This window comes from Pinus tabuliformis, chromosome 9, assembly GCF_031772625.1.
Source record: "Pinus tabuliformis cultivar Carrire ecotype Pingquan chromosome 9, CPIR1, whole genome shotgun sequence".
NCBI classification, from domain to species: Eukaryota; Viridiplantae; Streptophyta; class Pinopsida; order Pinales; family Pinaceae; genus Pinus; species Pinus tabuliformis.
The window spans coordinates 29,595,588-29,618,297 of NC_142307.1; the positions used below are offsets into that span (position 1 = coordinate 29,595,588).

Genomic DNA, 22,710 nt, shown 5'->3' on the forward strand with positions numbered 1-22,710 from the left:
AAATCAAAAAGTGTAAAATTAAGAAGCACAAGTTAAAACAAAAGAAAGAAAGTTTTGACAAAAAAATCAACAAAAGTCTGTCAGAGAAAGAAGCGGAAACATTACACTTAAAAGACATTAACAAAAAATTATTAGAACAAATCAAATGTTTAAAAGATAAGAAGCTTGAATTCCAAAATAAAGTTGACTCAGAAATGAGGAACTCTTACGCCTCAAAAATCATAATCAAAATCTACTCACTCAAATTAAAAAACTTAAAAATGATAAGAAATCATTGAACAACAAATAAGAAGAATTTATCATGAAATAAATGTTGAAGTCTTCAGTCCAAGTTGAAGAAAAATCATAATCAGAATCTACTCACTCAAATTAAGAAACTTAAAAATGATAAGAAATCATTGAACAACAAATAAGAAGAATTTATCATGAAAAAATGTTGAAGTCTTCACTCCAAGTTGAAGAAAAAGATATGAAGTCCGATCCAGTAAATATCACAACACAAGAAAATGAGAAACCAATAGAAGTTAAAACATATTCAGGTGTTGCAGTTCAAACAATGGAAATTCCAAGTGATGATTCAATAGTCAACTCAACAACAATAGTACCTAAAGTAAATTACGAAAATACCACACACAAGATAAGGGAAAGTCTAAACATAAGAATTAATTATCGACATCTGAATCACAAAGGCAGACAACTAAGCCAACCTACATATTTGAACCATTCAGAATGGAAACAACAGATTTATGTTCCAAGGAATACTAAAGTTTGTAAAACCCAGTCCTATGATAACAATTCGTTACAAAATTTCCAATTACCGAAAGATTAATTTAAGAAGATCAGATCCATTCTTAGTCCGACAATTTTATTTATCACTCAAAAGATCATAGCGTCTTGTATCAACGAATATGAAGGTATTCGAAAAAAGAAAAGAAATCAAGCCCTTCATCAGTGAGTTTTGATGACAGTTTTTTAAAGAGGAAGGAAATGTTATGAATAAAATTTATATAAAAATAAATAAAAATAATGTAAATAATAATAATCATAATTAATAATTAACTAACTAATAGTTAAATTAGTCCAGGACAAAGCATAGTAGGAAAGGAACCTTGTCATATAACATGAGACTACATCAACCTCTCCAGTGAACCAACACGCCACCGGCTTTGGTTTAAAATGCTTTCCTACATATTCCTAAGATAGGTAAATTGCAACAAGTCTTTCTTTCACTTGCAGCTTGATACTACATCAACGTCTCTAGTGAACCAATGCTCCACTGGCTTTGTTTTAAAATACTTGTCTACATATTGCTAAGATAGGTAAATTGGAGAAAGTATTTATTTCACTTACTTTCTTTTTCATTTTGGTAATCAGGCAGGGACACAAGTGCATGAAGTAGCTTTCTTTTCCATTTTGGTAACCAGACAGGGAGATAAGTCCATAAACTCACTTCATTCATCGATCTACACTGCTGTAGTCCCCAATATAGTAGATTGGGCAACTACAATCCTCGATCTCCCTATAGGCAACCGAGTAACTAAAAAATTCTGGATCATATATTCTTCACATGCAATCCCAAAACCCATAACTCAGATTTATTGTACTGCTTTTACAAAGTGACAAATGTGAACAAACTTTTTAGAAACTGCATCCATATGACATGTGAATATGAACATCTGATGGAAATGATTGTTTAATTGCCACCATTAAATAAGATCAAAAGTGCATTTGTTATTGGTTTGATTCAAAAACAGTACCCACTGAATATGAGATGATGAATTCAACAATTTTTATCTGATATGACATAATTGTCTATCTTTTCTTCATCGAGATTAGAATTCCTTTACTAACTTGCAGCACATTTCTACATTTGGATAGTTGACTAGACAACAGTTTAACAAATGGTCAATGATATTCATTGGCAATGGTCTAAATTATTTGCGTTGAAAAGCTCTTATCACAAAATCCTGTATCTTAACGAAGTATTTTTTGTTCTACTTTTGACCTTGTTGCACTTCATCAACTATCCTATATAAATAAATCACCTGACAGGTTCCACCGAATGCCTGGGATGAATATTACATTCATTAATGCAGGCTACGTTATTGGAAAGTGAACAAAATTACAGAAACACTTAGGTTGTAAATCACTTGAAATAACCAGATTTCTAGCTCTAGAGTCCTAAATTGGTCAGCACAATATCGGTATTCAATGCTGAAGAACATGGCTTTTGGCTGCCAGTTCCAGAAATATCTTTCAACTACTATACAAAATTCCTTCCATGCACCTATAACAGGATTTTTTTTAATTTGGCAGGATAGCTTGCATCCAGAGTTCGATACGGGGTTTAATTTCCAAGGATTGGGTGCATATTCAGGATGTGCAAGTGGCTTCAAAAATGCATAATTTACTACAAATTCCCTGATGTCAAGATTTGTACAGCATGTTCCTGTGCCTTTTTCACAGCACATAAACCATCAACAGGGCTAATCGCTTTCAAGGCAGACTGAACAGAACATAAGAGCTTTGATACGTGGAAACTATCGGGCATCTGCTGAGTTTCTGATATAACCATCTCTTCCTGTGCTGAGAAGAATCTTTCACCCAATTCTACAGATGCTTTATTTGAATTCCCTTCATTCAACAGCTTATCAATTTGAGACTGGTCTTCAGTTGTCCCCATATGTAAATAAGACCTTGCTCCTGATCCAGCTAGCACACGTGCACATACTTCTTTCTCAAACTTAGCAGCCATTATAGCAGCTTGCATGATACAGGAATCAGGTAGCTGCACAAAATGTTATGTTAACTAGTCATTCTGAGCAATTACATACCAGAAAGTTCTCAATAGGGTTTTGAGAAAGAATAAATACCTGTGCAAGGCGTGCAACATGAAGGCCAAAGCTTCTACTAGCAACCCCGGCAACAAGCTTATAAAGGAATGTAATACTTTGAGAAACCTCATTGACTGTGCTTTGATCCACATCAGGTTCTTTCACTAGAGCATTTTGGAATGTTGAATCATGCAAGATCTCACCAGCCAGTCTTGTGTCTGCTGAACACTCATCTGTCAAATATGAAACATAGTATGGATTCACTTCCCCTGGGAATTCATCTTTTAGCTCCACAATCTTTGGATAGTGAGTGACAAACAAAGTTAAACATCTTCTCTCTTTTAGAAGAAAATGTAGCGCTGCATATGCAATAGCAACACCATCATGGGTGCTAGTTCCTCGCCCCAATTCATCGATTATTACAAGTGAGCGAGGTGTAGATTTCTGCAGGATGGATGAGGTTTCACTTAACTCCTCAAAGAAAGTACTTGAACCGTGCTGGATACTATCAGATGCTCCCATTCTGGTAAAAACTGCATCAAAAGCATGTAGCTTGGCGAATTCTGCAGGTACAAATGAACCAACCTGCCAATTTAGTGCACACACAATCCATTATATATAGAATAGCCTCCATTCAAATAAAAATGGATTGACTGTAAATTCCACAACGTTTTTTCTTCAATCAAATGTCATCAATCAAGTCCACTCATGTCTTACTAGTGGGCTCCTCCACATCTATTTCTACTGCTTACTATTTTGCATCTATCAAACATATTTAGGATGGACATTAGTTACGTAAGTAGTGTTACCACCCCTTCTATCACATGATATTGAGACTTAACAAGTGCTTGAAGTTTTATTATAATGAACCACATACACATAAAATAAGAGAATACAATCTAAAGAACTGTATACCAGAGTACTTTTTCAAGTTTTTTCTCAAACAATAACAAACACAGTAACCAGATAGCAACTAAGTTGTCAGGATGAATAATGACTATGTCTCCCATGCCAACTTGAAAGCAGATGTACAAGGTTTTATCTTTAAGCCTCAAAGGTATTGCAACTCATGAAAAGAGACGCTTCAAATGGAGAAAAAAATGATTGTAACAACAAAAAATTCATATGGGCCCAGAGGGAAACTTGTACCCTAGAAATGATTAAAACAATGAATCAAGGAAATAAACTTACAAACCCATAATTCCCTGTCAAGAAAACAAAATATTATCCAGCATCTTGCATAATCATACATGGCAAATAGTATAAGCACAGTACAACTTAACATACTCATTCCTAGTATAACCACGAGCCTTCATTATTTTATAGCCAATATACCTAGTAGATCCTGAAATATTTCTGTCCAGCCCACTGAGTGTGTCCACCAATTGGGATTCCATCCTAGGCTATCATGTAACATTTTGCTCATTTCTAGGCTGGCATCTCTAATGGTTGGTTGTGATCTGTAACAGAAATATTACATATTAAATATTTTTAAGGAATCTATGCAAATCACGTTATGAATGAAGTACCTGTTGCAAATAACATAATAAATATTGCATTTTCAATATGTTCAATATTTAACATTTTGATTAACCAATTAGGTCTAGCAGAAATCCCTTCTATTTATGAACTTTGGGAAATGATCCAACAGTTAGACCTCATGCAAGTTCTCAGCTCAAGAGAAGATCATATCAGGCTTTACAGGTTCTAAAGCCTGATATGGTCACTGCTTTGTAGCACACCACAGAAGCATGCAGCCATTTTTTCCATGATATACTCTAAATGTCTGTCAGCCCTGCTCCCCACCAAAAGTGGGTAACCAATAGGAGAAAAAATTTATCCTCATTTGATAGCCAGCTGGCCAGCAGCCCTATGATGATCTTCAGATAGCTTGATGCCAGAGTTCTCCACCTACTGCTCTGCTCAGTGTTCTCTCCCATCTAGCAATCTTATTGAAGGAAGGTGGGTCATCTATCAGCAGGACTCTAACCATTCTAGCAATCATGTGCTTTCATTTAATGTTATGGGCATGGATGATTGATTTCTCTTTATTGTATCGTTGTTCCCACACTTCACCTGGGAAGTTAGTCTTTGACTCTAGCCCAATGGGACCTCCTATGAGGCCTTATTATTAAGGGCGGGCACTATTGGGGAGGCAGTGATTGATATAGAGTGTCTGGGGTAATCCAGATTCCATACCACTTTCCATCTAAGTTGCATGAAACAGGGAAACGGGTACGAGTTTCCGAAACAGGAAGTGATACGAAACGCGACCTCCCCAAATTTCGGAAACAGGGAAATGCAAATATATATATATATATATATATATATATATATATTGAAAATATTTAAATATATATATATGTGTGCAATCATAAAGCATAAATGATACATTATAATTTATTACACTTAAACATTAAGATTTAATTTACATCACATTTACTCATGAATGATCACATAATGAAAATAAAAATATCGGAATATCCAAAAGCAACCTTTATTATATATCCAAATCTCAAAATCAGCCTTTATTTATATTAATATATGAGGTTGCAAGTACAATAAAGACTATAAGGCTGCAAGAGAGATCCAAATCAGGATTTTCTGCATCCACATCCCATTCTTTAGAAGGACCACTGTTGTATTGGGAGTCTCCTCCTACATAGTTGAACGACCTTAGTGCTCTTGATTAAATACAAGTTTCATACCCTAGTACCCTACATGATCTTGATTATTGGGAGTTTCCCCTGCATAGAGGGCTTGGTTCTCTTGATTAAATACAAGTTCCATACCCTAGTACAGGATAAAATCCAATGGAAACATTGCAATCCCCCCAATCCTGAAATCCTGAAAAACAGATAAGTTTGCTGGATTTTGAGTGAGATCTAAAATTCTACTTTCTCCATATGAAATCCAATAAGGACGAAACCACTCTCAAACATCCTGAGTCATTTCATGGTAATGTTAAAAATTTAAGTAAAAGTGATATTCTCCTTTATTTTTCATTTTCATTCCTTTATTTTTCATTTTCATCCTTTATTTTTCATTTTCATCCTTTTACTTTAAGAATTTAACATTACCATGAACTGCATATGCCTCAAACTTCCTGTTGAACTGCATATCAACACTAGGGCAAAAGTTCACTTTTATAACTTTAGACACGCATCTAGAAACAACTAGAAGTCACTAACATACCCTAAAAATAAATTAAAAAAAAACACAAGTTAATGAGGAAACGTGGGTCGTACGGCCGTGAAACGCGTTTCCGGCCATACTAGCCACGTTTCCGTTTCGGGAAACATGGCAGTACGGCCAGAAACGAGTTTCACGGCCGTACCAAACGCGTTTCCGCATTTCGTACCAGTTTCCGTATGAAAACGGACCTCTGTACCACGTTTCCTGCAACATAGCTTTCCATCCTTCCTGATTGTCCATCTCCAATCTTAGGGTTGATTGTCATTCATCATTGGGATTGGCACCCTATATCCACATCCTTGAGTTAGGGCCCAGAAACTTAGCCCTAAAGGTTAATGCAACTGAAAGAACAATAAAAACATATAAATCCACAATAAAAAGAAAATGTGAAATGCAAAAACATGGCCAGGAGTTATTTAGCACATGGGAAAAAACCTAGCATGAGCTCTACCACCCTCATTGGCATCACCTAGTTCTTCAAGCATTCAATACTTCACCTAAAACAAAGTAACTCTTGAATGTCCCAACCCCGATGAGCGAGAAATTGCTACATCTTTAAAGGGTATTGGAAAAGCACCAAGCAAGCTTGGGATCCTAAAGTATGCACCAAAGAAAGATAAATCATTAAAGTGTTGGAATTTCTAAGTCTGACTGTTAGAAACCCTTCATGCACTTTACTGATTTATTCCTACCTACTTGTTCTGTTAGTTAACAAGTTATTTACCATGTAAATATTGGAAAGAAATGCAAGTACATGCTCAACACATTACAAATCATCAACTGAAGGAAATAGAAACAAGCACACAAGTGACACCGTTATTTTTGGACTAATGTCCCCGGAAAAACCCAATGCAGGAAAATCGATGCAACTATCTGAGGGTTTGATTGTTAAGCAGTTTCAAAATACAATCTGGGTGCCAAATTCGGCTCACCTAATGGAGAAAAATCTCGGCAGTATTACCTCTCTACTCGGAATCAGATATTTCGGTTGAAACCCCGGATAAACACTCCAGCAACGCCACAGCTCTAATCTGCCCCACGAAACCCCAACATCAGCCTCTAGGGACTGCGTCAGCCTCTCTCTGGCCCAGCGTTAGCCCAACGTCACTCTGGCTTGGCCTGCGTCAGCCTCTGGAGACACTGCGTCAGCCCTCTGGCCCTCTGTGTCACCCACGTTGGCCCTCTGAGGCACTGTGCAGCTCTTGGCTGCCTCTGCATGAGCCCTCGCTGCTTCTGCGTCCCTCTCTCTGGCTACTGCGCTGATCCTCCCGGTGCTATCTCTGCCTCTTTGCTTCTGTATTCACTGCCCCTCAGCTGCAACTCTGATCACTCTCTCAACTTTCTCAGCAAACCCAGCCCCAAAAAGTTGAAATCTTGATCTCTTGGTGTGTTCTCCAAGTGACCCTCAAGCCTCCTCTTATACTTTTCTCATTGACAAATCAATGGCCGAGATTAAGTCCCTAATCAACAGCTAAGATTAGATCTGGCTTGATCCATGACTTTTGGACCATTCTAACACAATTTTATATTAATTCACATTAATATTTTATTTTCCCTAAGTTTAGACTTAGGGACTCCATTAAAAATATTAATTATTTTAATATCTCCCAAACTGTTTAGAATCTGCCCAAACCCTTTCTGGGTATTGGAGATCTCATGTGCCTTAGCCTCTCCACCAATTTTCGTGGCTAGAGCACATCTGATGCTACCCCAAATCAACATAATGTGAAAGGCACACTGGAGGGGTGGAAAAAGTAGGCCAAGGAAAGGGGTAACTCATGCCACCACTGGTCTCATGGATATGGTTTCTTCCTTCAAGTCTTTCCTGTGAAATTTCCACGAACTGCAACAACTAGAAATTTATCTCCTAACTTATGTACTTTATTTTTCTTCAGTTAATTATTAACAACAAATATCGATAAACTCACACTGTAATTCTTCAAAAATAAAATACACTTAAGAAAATAAAATTATTGGAACTGAGAAAATAATGCACACACAATAATTTTGACACCATTATTTTTCAACAATTGTCCTTAGAAAACCCCCAAAGGGAAAACCAGTGCAGAAGATGAGGATTTTATTATTATTCAACAATTTGCAAAATTACAATTGCTTTCCTTTTAGGCAAAGCTCCGACAATTGATAATCTCCACTGACAAAAATAACTGGAGATTCACTGCCTCCCTCTGCAACTGAATTTGGACTCTTCCTGTTGAAGAATGTAACTAGTGTCGGTCTTTATAATTCTGTTTGAGTCATAATGTAATATATTTGTCAAAAGAAAGAAAAAAAAAATCTTATTGTAAAAGAAATTGACTTATTAAAGCATGGGTTTCATACTTGGGTCAATGAGTAATAGGTCAAAGCCTCCATTGTAGGCTTCTAGGGTTTATGTCAAGAGTCCTTGTCCATGTCATCATGTAATAGACCCTTCTTGGGCTTCGTTTACCAATAGAAAAAAATATTTTTATGTAAAATAAGTCATTTAGGCCGCCTCCACCAAGTCAGCCTCAACCTAGATAAGTCAACCTCATTGGAAGGCAGAATCCACTATATAAAGGTAGCAACTTGACCTCATTTGGAGCACATTCACAACAAGTTCGATTTGTAGTTGTTGGAGAAGAAAAGAGAGTGTGAAATTCTTGGAAGGAGCAAAAACCTAACGAAGGAGAAGAAACCCTAGCGAAGAAGTTTGGAGACCATTTTCTCTCCTTTGACTCACACATGCGAAATTCGAAAGTTGCTGGAAGGCTGAAGTTGCAAGGTTGTAGTGGGGCTAAAATTCTGACTTGAAGTTGGATTGAAGCAGTTTGACAAAAGTTGACTTTTGGTGTTTAGTTCATCATCTTGGAAGGTTGACTTGGTGGAGGAGGAAGGTCTTTTGGTCTGGTCTAAGGTCTTGGATTGTCTCAAGTTTGATTTGAATCTACTCGCACTGCTACATCGACCACCTTCTCTGTAGACTAAATCGATCTCCTTCTTGCCTCTAGAAACTGGAAATCATTGTGAAGAAAATTTCCTCCCAAATCTCTACTGAAACCCCTGCTTCCGGTGCCTCCCTAGCTTCAACTACACCCTTGTTGAATACTACAACTGGGTAAGTTGAACTGCTCAAATGATACTCGATGTCTTCTCCAAACCCTTCAACCTGCTCTTACAATCTCTCGTTGGACTCTCAACGACCACGCTCACATCTCAACCGATGGCTAAGATTATCTTAACTCCGTCAATTTACTTTTCCAGAAGTCTCTAGAGCAAAATCGACATCCCTCAAGTAATCTAATATAATGAACCACTTTTCCTAAGATAGACTTAGGAAATATTTACTTATTGGCTAATTAATCTAATTGAGGTGTTTCTAAGGCTTTTCTTGCAAAACCTTTTCTGAGTTTTGGAGATCTCGTGTTCCTTAGCCTCTTAGACACCATAAAGATTAGAACACATGTTCGCTGCTACCAAAAACTAACACTCCCTCTTAGCAATGAAGATGTTCTCCACTACTCCCATCTTATCCTTAAAGAAGACAAACTTTGCCTTGCCCAAGGCCTTTGTGTGTGTATCTACAACCTACTGATCTGTGGGAACATGATGTATCCAAACTGATCCACGTTGCTAATGTCTAACATCTGTGATACAATTGATTCCCAAAACTTAGCAATCCTCCGATAAATTTATTTCTTCACTTATGCTAGTTGATCTGACCTCCTGGAAGTTGCTCAACCCCTCTAAATCAATTTAGACTCCTTTGAGACCCTGAATCGACCTTTGCAGTTGCGTATCGACAATTCACTCCGCTCCTCTGGCAAACTCACATCCCTGGAAACAACCATAACCCCCACTAGAAAGTCAAACCATCAACCTGCGAACTCCTCCTCTGCAAATCGACCTGACTGGAAACTCCCTCCGCCTCAGTCAATTCACACTACTTAAGAGATTGCATTCTCCCCCAGCAAATAAGATGGATCTCCCTTTGCCACTGAGAAACTGGAAATATTTGTGAAGAGAATCCTTCGGCAATCACTGTCCACCATGCTATCATTGCAATACTCTGATCTCACATTATTCATGCCCTTGTGTTGCCTCTGTGCTATTGCTATCATTGCAAACCTATGTTTGACCTTACTCTGCTACTATGATACTTTGGCTCCCATAGCAAAGGTAATGGTCCACCAACTGAGGAATCCCATGCACAACAACTGGATCTAATCTACTGATCAAACCCTCCTTGGCTATGATCTAGATCTTCTTGCTTCTCCTTCCTCTAACCTTGCTCGTGTTAGAAAATCAGAAAGGTAAAAATATTTTCTTGTCTTGACAATTAATTGTGATATTCTAGTATTCTTATTAACTTCCTTTATGTTCTTCTTTTATCTTCTTTTCATCAAGCATTTATCAAATCAGAAGCAAAAATATCAATGACACCATATATAAGCACTCAACAAGGGCAAAACCCCTATGAAGGGGAAAACCGAGTCAAACTCTTCCTTTGGTAGATTCAAATCAAGATGAGGCAACCCAAGACCCTTTTGACCTAGACAAAAACCTCCTCCAATCACCAAGCCAACCCTTCCTTCAAGTAGACAAACTCTGCCAAAGTCACCAAGTGTTAACTCCTCAACTATTGCTTCAATCCAAAATTTTGGCCCCCCAACAACAAATTTCCTAAGTTACCAGGATTCGGATCCGATCCGCTAGTTTTTTGAAAATCCAAGATCCGGATACGGCAAGGATACGTCAAGTATAAAAAAAATATAATAATATTTTTTAAATTAAAGAAAAAAAAAAAACACTTTAAAGTTTAGAGTTCAAAAATCAAATAATCCCTGAAACCATCAAACACTTTTAGCACTGAAACCATTAAATATATTATAAATATGAAGACTGAAACACTGAAATGATGCATACTCCCTCAATAAAATTATGTATTGTTTAATTATTACATGTTTTAAAAATTTGGTTAGAATTAGATAAAATATTTTTTGGTTAAGAGGTATATTTTGGTTTAAAATGCTTTTCTAAATGTCTAAATAAGTTCAATCCCATAAAATGTATGAAACACTAGTGACAAATCAAATTAACAATTCCAACAGAATTTTATCAAAGTTTAAATAAATTTAAACAAAAAAAATCACCAAAATATATTGAAAAAATAAAACAATTAAACAATGAGACTATTACATAAAACTAAAACTGAGTAATTTAAATAAAAATTAAAAATTTCCAATAAAAACCCACATTTAACTATTTTCTAAGTAATCCATAAAGTAAGATATATCTACTAAGATATTTCAATTTTTGGGTATTTATCCCAAAAAATAATTAAAATAATTAATTTGATATATGTGTAAAAAAATATTTTATAAACATAATATATATTTTCATTGTAATCAAATATTTATAATTACTGTATTTTATATATAAACATAATGCTGTAATAATATTGTAAATTTATTTTTATCGTATTGACTATTGACATAAAGATTGTCTTATTACCTATTGGTTTACACCACATGTTAAGCTAACGGATTTGATTTTCTTTATATTTTGGGCAAGTCTTCGTGCATTCCAACAAAATTTCACTGTTTTATTATTTTTTTGAAAATTTGGTTTAAAATTGAAAACAACGCCATAGCAACCCGTCAAAATTCGTATCAATGGTTAAAAAAATCGATTAAATCAAAATTAAAATGGCTCATGGGAGGACTCGTAATTGTTTCTGCCAGCATGACGTATGGACCCGTAGCTGTTTCTGCCGGCATCTCGAATGATCAAGAGCACTGGGTTTTTTTGTGCAACAAGAAAACATGTCCAGCTACCATACAACTGCTACAGAATTTCGATTTAACTCCAAACACCCGTTTCAGGGCCCATAATTGTTTTTGCCGGCATGACGTATGCACCCGTAGTTGTTTCCGCCAGCATGACGAATGGTCGAGAAAGCATAGAGCACTGGATTTTTTCGTGCAACATGTCCAGCTACCATACAACCACTACAGAATTTCGATTTAACTCCAAACATCCATTTCAAGGCTTGTGATCCGTTTCAGTTGATAGGGATTCGTTTCCTAATTTCGCTGATCCGCCTGCATGCCGTATTTAGGTGGATCCGGATCCGGATACGGTAACTTAGCAAATTTCGGACCTACAGTAACTGCAGAAATTTCGACCCTTGCAACTTGCCTAGAAACCCTAAAAATCTCACACGTGAGAGAGAGAGAGAGAGATGCTCCAAACTTCGATTTTGCTTTCTTTTTGGATAAGGTCTTCTTCTTTTCTCTTTCCCTTGCAGATCGAACTTGTGTGGGTGCTCCTTCAAATGAGTCAAACTGTCTCTATTTATACTGCTTCCACATGGTCGAATTGCCTTCAACTAAGCCAACTTCTCCAGGACAGGGCTAACTTAGTGAGGGGTAAAGAATGTTTTTGACTCAAAATAAATTTCTTTACATGATACAAAAGCCCAAGAAGGGTCTAATAAATGTGACAACGACTTTTATGACTCAATACAAAACCTAGAATCCTTCAATGGAGGCTATGACCTAGAAAATAAATAAAAGAGCATGAAACCTATGCTTCCAACTGTTTTTTTTCTTTTACAATAAAAATTATTTTTCTTTCTTTTAACAAGTACATTACATTATGACTCAAATACAATTATGAATACTGACACTAGTTACATTTTTCAACAACCCAATCTAACATACTAGAGCATCATACTCCTCCTCCCCCTGGAGGTACTGCTACTATCAGTGCAAATTCATCCTCCAACCTAGCAGACAAATCCTCAATCTCTATTGAAGTAATTGTCTACTTGCCCTTTGTGTCCTTCTTCCTCTTAGAACACTGGCTGACATAGTGACCAAGTTCAACACAACTAAAACACTTGACCTTCAACATGTCCTTCTTCTTTTCTTCTTTCGAGTTCTGCCCCTGGCTGGGACCCTTCTCCGCTTTGCCTTTTCCTGCAAGAGCGACACTCTCTTGCTCCTCCTTCACTTTCGTTGCCTTGCCACTGTTGCTGGTAGTTCCCTCGACTAAGTTGAGCCTCAACTCCTCTTGAGTGAAATCACTCCATAGGCGCTCCCATCTTGAAAGTGTGTCACACCCAGAAACCACCTGGACGAATGTACACCACTACTTGGTAAACCCATTGTGTGCTATACGCACTAGCTCGTCATTTGTTGGCTTCTCTCCTACTACAACGAGTTAATCTTGACAAACTGAATCCTGGTGAGATAGGAAGTCACATCCTCACCTTTGTTCATCTTGCTCGTCCTTAGCTTCTCTTTGAGGATCATCTTCTCGTTCTCTAACGGATCATGGCACAACGTGATGATGGCATCCCACATCTCCTTTGCTATTCCCTTCTCAACAATATGCAGAACTATGTGATTCATGACTCCATCAAGGATCATTCTCTTGGCTTTGGTGTTATCCCTCCTATATTCATGAAACTGGATGGGATCTATCGACACAACTATAACTGCTATAGCAAACTCCTTCAGAATGTGCTCATCCAATAGAAACAACATCCTAGCCTTCCAAATACCAAAGTTGGAGGTGTATTCAACCTGTCTTGATCTCTCAATCCTGCTATGGCCATCTCTCGAAAATCTGCAAAGTCAAATAACTGGAGAAATTAATAAACTAGGTTTTGAAACCCTCATATGCTTTCTCTTCCAGGCCCTGTGTCGATCTGCTACTGCAAAAACCTTAAGTTGCAAACCCTTTGCACTATATATGTTCTGCAAAGTTCGATCTGCCTCCAGAAATCCTTTCCGATACCCTCATTGCCTGCTACTGCTCACTAAGACAACTTGCACTTCCTCTGGATCACCTCCCTAGACTGGAAATCAAACTATTGTCTTTGCTATACACACTGGTTGACTGGCCAATGCAGATCTAATCTTCAGTGCTTTAGATCTCCCTCTTATCTGTACCAATCTTGCTCTAGAGCTTCTCTGATCTAATTTGCTCTGATACTATGTCAAATTTGCACAAACTGCAACAATTGGAAATTTATCTCCTAACTTATGCAGTTTACTGTCTTCTATTCATTATTAACTACCTATGAAACCGGATTCGTTGTATTTTCCTCAAGTGTCCGAATCCTATGAATCAGACACGATTCGCCCTAATTCGAATCCTAAATTCGGGAAACATCGTATCCTAACGGGACACGCTCGAATCCAGGTCGTGTCCCGTTAGGACACAACGTGTCCCGAAAACCGGATTCAAATCCGGTGAAAAGGAACCCGCAAGCCTTTAAAAACAACGCATTCCTATTTTTCTTTACCAATTTCTCTCATTCCTTTTGCAAACAGTGAGCTGTGGGTTTGTTGTTAGAAGTTTGGAGCAAGGAGCCAAGGGCTTGGAGCATTTTCAAGGAGATTCAAGCACCAGGTAAGTGCATTTCATCTCTATTTTTTTGTATTTGTATTACAACAGTTTGTAGATACATTTCTTTTACAAATTTGTGCATGTCTTGTTTATTTTTTTTATAGTATTCATGGCTCAATCAAGGGCAGCAGGTAGGGGGAAAAAGAAGGGGAAGAATGTCCCCATTGGAGATGCCCCTCCTCCCCCAATATCATCAGAGTCTGCTGCAAGTAATGTTGAGGGAAGACTTCCTCCTAAAGTTAACATTGAGAAATATCCCTTGTGGAAATATGTCACAAGAGAGGATGGGCCAAGCACCAAGGGGAAGGGAGGAGGCAATGTGCATTGGAGATGCAACTTTTGCCACAATACTTTCACAAGTACATATTTTCGTGTGAAAGACCATTTGTTGGCTTTACCAGGTTGTGGAGTTGGAGCTTGTACAATTGTTCCTTTACAAAAGAGGAAAGAAACAGAAAAAGAGTTCACTGTTGGTATGGCAAATGTGGCTGCAAAATCAGGAAAAACCAAGAATGATGACCCCATTCCATTTTTGAGGAAAGGCACCACCAAATTTCCATTTGAGAGTTCTATTGGGGGACAAGCAGTAAAAAGAAAGGCAATTTCACTTGGTCCAATGGGCAAGATTTTTCAAAAAGAGAAAAGAGAAGAGCTTGATCTCACCGTTGCCTTCTTTTTCTATCAAAACTTCATATCCTTTAATGTTGCACGCTCACCTCTATTTATTGAGATGTGCTGAGCTCTAACTCACGGGTCTCCATCATGGTATGTGCCTCCTGGTTCAGAGAAGCTTAGAACCACATTGTTGACGAAGGCAAAAAAAGAGGTGCAAAAAATGCTTGAGCCTATTAAAGCATCATGGCCAACATCTGGGGTTAGCATTGTTTATGATGGATAGATAGATCGAGCACGACACCCACTCATCAACTTCATGGTGTCTTCCTTGAATGGTCCAGTTTTCTTGAAAGCAGTGGATACACTTGGAGAATACAAGGATGCACAATTTATGGGTAAGTTGTTTATTAAAGTTATTGAAGATGTAGGTGTTGATTCTTGTGTGCAAATCATTACAGATAATGCCACTGTTTGCAAGCTTGTTGGCATGATTGTGGAAGCTAAATATCCACAAGTGTTTTGGATACCTTGCATTGTCCATTCATTGAACTTAGCACTGAAATCCATTGCTTCTGATGTGCTTTGGATTGGTAACATTATTGAGGATGCACGACATATCCGTAACTTTGTGCAAAATCATACAAATGCCCTCACTATCTACAAGGAGTACAACAATCTATCATTGTTGAAGATTGCTAATACACGGTTTGCCTCTTCATTCATCATGTTGAAGAGGTTGAGGGACGTCAAGACTGCTCTTGGGGCCATGGTTATTTCTGAGTTTTGGTCTTTTTGGAGAAAGACAGATCAAGTAGCCTCTAAAAGAGTGAAGGAAACAATGCTAGATGATGTTTGGTGGGAGAGGGTAGATCTAATTATTCAGATCATGGACCCTATCATTTCTTTGCTTCGATTTGCAGATATAGAAAAACCCATCCTAGGAGAGTTTTATGGGGGATGGGATTCCATGATCGAGTCTATAAGGAGCATTATTCTACAGAGTGAGTGCCCCGAGTATGAGACATCACCAGAGGCCTTCTGTGGTACTATACAAGATATTCTTGTCAATAGATGGGACAAGAATTGCACACCTTTACATTGTTTGGCTCACTCATTGAACCCAAAATACTACAACCATGCATGGTTGAATGGTGGATGTTCCCGCAGATTCCCTCCTCACATGGATGGTGAAATCTCACAAGGGAGGAAAGATGCATTCAGGCGGGTTTTTCAGGATAGAGCATTGCTTGATGAGGTGGAGGATGCCTTTGCAGAGTTTTCCACTGGCACTCTTTGATTTGCAGGATATGATGTGATTAGAGAGAGGGGGACTAAGAAGCCTTATTCTTGGTGGGCAAATCATGGGGCAACAAGCCCTCCTCTTCAGCAGTTAGCCATGAGGCTCCTCTCTTAGGTGACTTCATCCTCTTGTTACGAGAGGAATTGGAGCATATATGGGAATTTGTATAGTGTGAAGAAGAGCAAGCTTGAGCAGTCCAGGGCAGAGACAATGGTCTATGTGCACACCAACCTTCGTCTTATTTACAAGCAGAGGGAAGAGTGGCTGAAAGGAAAGATAAAAATGTGGAATGTCTTTCCTGATGATATGGGTCTGGACAACAGTGTTGAGTTGGCATTGGCCAACATGGATCTCAATGATCCAGTGTTAGAGCCTATTAGATTTGATGACGGTGATATTGTAGAGGGGTCATCCTCCACACCAACAGATGCAGAGGCGAATATGGATACAGGGGAGGAGGAGGATGCAGTGGACAACAGTGGTGACCATGATGATGAGGACACTGATGCTGATTCTGATGATGACTATGAGGATTGATGACCCATGAGTCATGGGCTACCTACTGCCTTGAGGCTTGTATACCTGTAGTTGTTTTATATTTTCTATTTCTATTTGCCATTGGCATTGCACTACCCATGTAACACATTTTGATTTGACAACTTAATGAGAAATATAGCTGTCAGTGTCTTTATCTTACTATCTTGTCTTTCTCCTATTGGATCACTGATGAATTGAATATGTATTATGATTTATCATTTATGAATTTAGAATTTATGATTCATTGATTTATCATTTATGATTTATGTGACATGTGTTTGAATTTTGTATGTACTATGCATGCTATAATGTTACTAACTTACTTTGTAAATAGTAAAACTAACATCTAGATGAATATCTATCTATGTTTGAAATCAATGAATTTGTATCATTAATGAGAATTTGTGTAAGAAATATCTAATTATATATATAACGAATCCTACGTGTCCTGTTCCAGGGGGTCAACGTGTCTAAATACGACACTCGAATCCCCGTATCCTATGAATCCCGAATTCCCGTGTCAGGTTACTTAGTTAACTACAAATATCGATAAACTCACACTGCAATTCTTCACAAATGAAATACGTTGCCGAAAATAAAATTACTGGTACTGAGAAAATAATGCACACATAATAATTTTGACACCGTTATATTTAGATAATTGTTCGTGGAAAAACCCTGAAGGGAAAACTATTGTAGCACATGAGGGTTTTATTTTTATTCAACAATTTGAGAAATTACAACTACTTGCCTTTTTGGCAAAGTTTCGGCAATTGATACTCTCCACTAACAAAAATTATTGGAGACTCACTGCCTCCCTCTATAGCTAAATCCAAACTCTTCCAACCAATTCGCACTGCTTGGCTGGAATACACACTATTTCTCTCGAGAAATTCATACAGCCCCAGGGAAATCGCCCCTGCAAGTAAAACTGCCTCCAACAGCTACTAGACCCACTCACTCTGCCTCTGACAAATAGTTTCAGCAACTGGCAACTAAAACATGGACTATCCTGCAACTCGCACTGGATAAATTGGCCAACTCGCATTGCTACATCGACCTCCTCCTTTGCAGACTAAATCGATCTCCTTCCTGCCTCTGGAAACTGTAAATCACTATGGAAATTTTCTCTAGAAAATTGCCTCCCAAATCTTTGTTGAAACCCTTACTTCCAGGCCTCCTTAGCTTCAACTACGCCCCCTACTAAATACCGCAACTGGGTAAGTTGAACTGCTCAAATGATCCTTGGTCTTCTCCAAACCCTTCGACTTGCTCTTATAATCTCTCGTTGGACTCTCAACAGCCATAATCACATCTCAACCGATGGCTAAAGATCATCTTGACTCCATCAATTTACTTTTCCGGAAGTCTCTAGAGCAAAATCAACATCCCTCAATTAATATGATTAAATTAACCACTTTTCCTAAGTCAAACTTAAGGAATATTTAATAATTGGTTAATTAATCAAATTGAAGTGTTTCTAATGCTTTTCTCGTGAAACCTTTTTTTCGCTTTGGAGATCTCGTGTTCCTTAGCTTCTTAGACACCATAGAGACTAGAACACCTATCTGCTACTACCAACAACTAACATTTCCTACTCCATGGCCACCTTATCACACACACCTATGGAATGATGGGTCCACCTAGGACATGTCACTCCCCTTGGGGGATAGAAACACCTAATAAGGTTGTTGACCTAATCATACATAATATAAGTAAGGTAACTTGTTAACAGGTCTTGAGCTAGTAAAACATTGGAAGTTGAGTTTTCTGTGAAGTATTATTGTATACTTAGCATTGGATATGGTCCATTATGATGCTTTAATGGTTTTATGTCCATAATGATGCTGATCTAACTTGATCTTGAGAGGTTTTGCTCAAGCGGCATCACATGTAGTAGAGGTCTTGTTAACCACTAAAGTTGCACTTGAAGAGATGTCAGAGACTCCATGATTAAAGCACACTTCAGAGCATTTCAGCATCATCATATCATGTCAGAGTTTTGAAATTCATTTGCTTCTTCTCTTCAGTCTATTATACCAATTTTGCAGCCCTACTGGGGTATTGTAAAACTAATTCTAGTATGATGAAAAAGAGTCATGTAAAAGGCCTAGGAAGCTTAGGACTTTACTAACAAGTGAGTTCACTTTAATGAGCTTTTTTCCATAGCTCATTATTTGTGTTTTTCAACACTTATACTCAGTTAAGTTTTTCTCCCAAATATACCCCAAAGCTAGAGTGCAACTTGATGGTAGAGTCTTATGTGAGTCCTAGTGTCTAGAGTCAATGTATATTACCATACTAGATCATCACTAAAGTTTCACGGAATTTGGTTAAGTCCAAGTGTCAATTTTTAATTGTTAAAAATTCCCCACTAGATAGGAATTTTCTATGTAAATTTGATATATAAAGTAATAAGTGGTCTATAGAAAATTCCCCACTAGATAGGAATTTTCTATGTAAATTTGATATATAAAGTAATAAGTGGTCTATAGAAGTTGTAGGGGGTATGAGTACTCAAAATTAGACCTCTACACTTCAACTTTCTATTTAGACACACATCGAGCGTAAAAAAAAATGTGTATTTACGCCTCAAAACCCATTTTTTCCAATTTTTGGTAAAAACTGGCAAATAATTAGCTGAAAAATAAAATTAGAGGAAAACCAAAAAAATCTCTCAAGCGAAAAATGATAAAAAAATGAAGTGGACTTTCCCAAGAAATAAAGTCAAGTCAAAAAGTGATGGAATCTCCACAAATCAAGCAAGAAAATCACCATGGAAAAAGAGGTTAATGGTTGCCTCCCTTTCCTAGATATTCTTTTATCTCGGAATAAGGATGGCTTTCTCTCCCACTCTGTGTTCCGTAAGAAAATGCATACTGAGCAGTATCTTCATGCCGATTCCCATCATTTCCTTGCTCAAAAGTTGGGTGTTTTTAACACCCTCGCTACTCGTGCCCTTAGGATCTTCGATGGTGAGAGCTTTGATAAGGAGAGATCCCATCTCCTTAATGTCTTTGTGGAGAATGGATATAGTAGACGACTGGGTCAGAAGGCTTTCCAGAAAGCCTCAAAAAATGCATTAATTAAGAAAGAGCCAAAAGAGCGTCGTCCAGGTGTCCACCTTCCCTATGTTCAAGGAACCACAGACAAGATTGCTCGGATCCTTAAAAGGTATGATATTCCCTCAACCTTTAGGCCCCTCAAAACCATTCGCAATTCCCTCCGATCTGTGAAAGATCCCGTTAACCCTAAGGACATGAAGGGTGTCTACTTGATCCCTTGTTCTTGTGGGACCCCCTATATTGGGGAAACAGGTCGCTCCATCCATCAAAGGATCTGCGAACATGCAGCTGACCTAAGACATGGGAGATCCAAGTCTTCAGCGTTAGCTGAGCATGTGGAAAAGACCAAGCATCAGGTGTGTATTGAGGAGGCCAAGGTGGTTGCCAAAGTTGCTCAGTTCCACCATCGTAAATTGAGGGAAGCTATTGAGATTGAGAAGAGGCCGAGCAATCTCAATAGAGATGATGGTTGGAAAATCAGTAGATGCTGGATTCCGGCACTCTCTTCTTAGTCGATTTTTCTGCCCTTTTTTTTGTATTTTTTTATTAATTAATTAATCAATTAATTAATTTTTTATTTTTTATTTTTAGTAAACATCATAATATTATAATATATAATATTAGCAATATTTAATTTTATTAAATAAATAAATTACCTTTTTAAACTAGCCTTACATATTTTTTTTTAAATAAATTATTAATTACTTTTTTAAATTATATATATATTCGATTATTAATTAAAAAAAATAAATAAAATAATAATAATAATAATAATTAATTAATATCTTTCTCTACCTATGATATATATATATATATATATATTTATATATATATATTTTAATAATAATTAATTAAATTAAATAAATAAATAAATTGTCTTTTTAATCTAACCATTAAAATTATTTTACTTATTATCCTAAATTTTACCTTAATAACCTAATTATATAATATATATATATATAATTGTTAATAAATAACTTAAATAAATAAATAATTACATCTTTAACCTTAAAATTATTTTATTTTTATTTTAATTAATTTCCATAAAAATAAACTAACCATTAAATTATTATTGAATAAAAATACTCGTCAACCTAATATTATGGTTTTATATATATATATATATATATATATAATACCAATATTAATTATTAAATAATTTGAATAAATAAATAAATTTTCTTTTCAAACCAATCATTGAAATTATTAACCCTAACTTTTAATATTATATATATATATATATATATATATATATATTAATTTTTATAAATAAATTCCTTTTTAAAACCAACCTTTTTACCTAATTTAACTTATTTCCATAGAAAAATAATAATAAAAATAAAAATAATATTAAATTAATAAATAATAATTTGACCTGGCTCCTAAGGTCAAAATTAGCCGTTAGTCAATCTAGCCGTTGGAGACTCTGCTCAGACTATTTATCATGCTAAGTTGGATCTGTTTCTTCAACTTGTCCTGACGATGAACCACACCAGTTGGTTCGAAACGCGTCGACAAATGTTTGTCTACATGTGATTTACGCCGAAGTTATTCTTGCAAACATTAGATGGTCTAAGAGAAACGCTAATGTTCCAGCACATCAAATTTTTTAAAGGAGGTGGTCCAAGTTTGTTGGATTGAATGAAATTTTTTCAAGGACAAATATGGATTGAATCTCTGCTCCACCCAGCCACTCCTCCAAGGAAAATGGCTAGCCTTACTCAAATATTTGTGCAAGGGTAATCAAGGGTTTCGATTTTCTTGCTTGGATATAACTGTTTCCTCAAGGGACCAAGATATTTTCACTTGGAGAGGGATCCTATCCCATATTTTTTTATATAAATTGGGCCTTAAAGCTCCTCATTTTATCATTGAAAAATCGAGCTATTGGCTAGCGAAGTTGTAATATTATATCTAGAAAATTTACAGTGAAATACCAAAACATGCATTAGCTACAACATAAGCATAACCATGAAAATTCTGAAACAATGCATGCAAATACAAATTAGAACTCCATAGGGCAACAACAATAATCTTGAGCCATTTTATTAATAATCATGGAATCTCAGTACAAATGGAGATGGAAAGTGTGCACCTGGGCTTGCTATAGTAAGCAAGCAAATACCCTCGTGAGAATAGCAGAAACTCTCCACTCAAAATGGCTCCTCCAAGCTATGAGTTCAACCCAAAAAATAATGCAACTGCTGTTGTAGGTGAACTGAGCTTTTAGGGCCTGAAACCCCTCCAAAAATTTTGCAAAATCAGAAGCAAGCCCCTTGATGTCAGTCCAACAAAACCCAAAAATGTTATGGGCTAATTCTGACCTCCCAGAATCACCCAAATTTGGTGCTACGCCCTACTTCACTGGCTCTACGTCCCCCAAAATCCACTACTATTGATTTAGCCTCAAATGCCTCCTCAATTGGATGTAGGATTGCCCTGCAATTCTCCTCCGGAAGGTATGAGTGAAATTCCTCCACAAACCCAACACAAACAAGCTAAATCCTGCCCCACGAATTCTTCCCAGTAACACCCCTGCGCAGATCCCAAAATGGTGAATTTGGCTCTCATAGAAGCAACAAACTCCAACCCTGAAATTCTCCAAAAACTCTGGTCTACCCTCAACGAAATTTCTCCTAAATTTGTTGGCCAAAATTCCCCTTGAAGACCCCTAAACTCAATGGAACTAATTTTGTCACTGCATCTTGCTGGAAGTTCGAACTAGCTGAAATAATAACTGATAGGATCCACAAACTCCAAC

At 37.0% G+C, this 22,710-nt stretch overlaps 1 protein-coding gene across 4 annotated transcripts in view; it reads right to left on the reverse strand.

Moving 5' to 3' along the window:
- Window positions 1–1,893: 1,893 nt before the first annotated feature.
- MSH3 (homolog of DNA mismatch repair protein MSH3) overlaps window positions 1,894–22,710 on the reverse strand; it is a 414,360-nt gene continuing 393,543 nt past the window's right edge. Inside the window, exons 11-12 of one of the 4 annotated variants that reach the window (XM_089445843.1) lie at window positions 2,874–3,419; window positions 1,894–2,788 (exon numbers count right to left, since the gene is read on the reverse strand). In XM_089445843.1, coding sequence (XP_089301969.1) covers window positions 2,411–2,788; window positions 2,874–3,419 — 924 coding nt within the window. In that variant the 3' untranslated portion in view covers window positions 1,894–2,410. Of the gene's footprint in view, window positions 2,789–2,873; window positions 3,420–4,169; window positions 4,295–22,710 lie in introns of those variants that run through there. The other 3 variants (XR_016263714.1, XR_016263713.1, XM_089445844.1) reach the window with 3 other exon arrangements.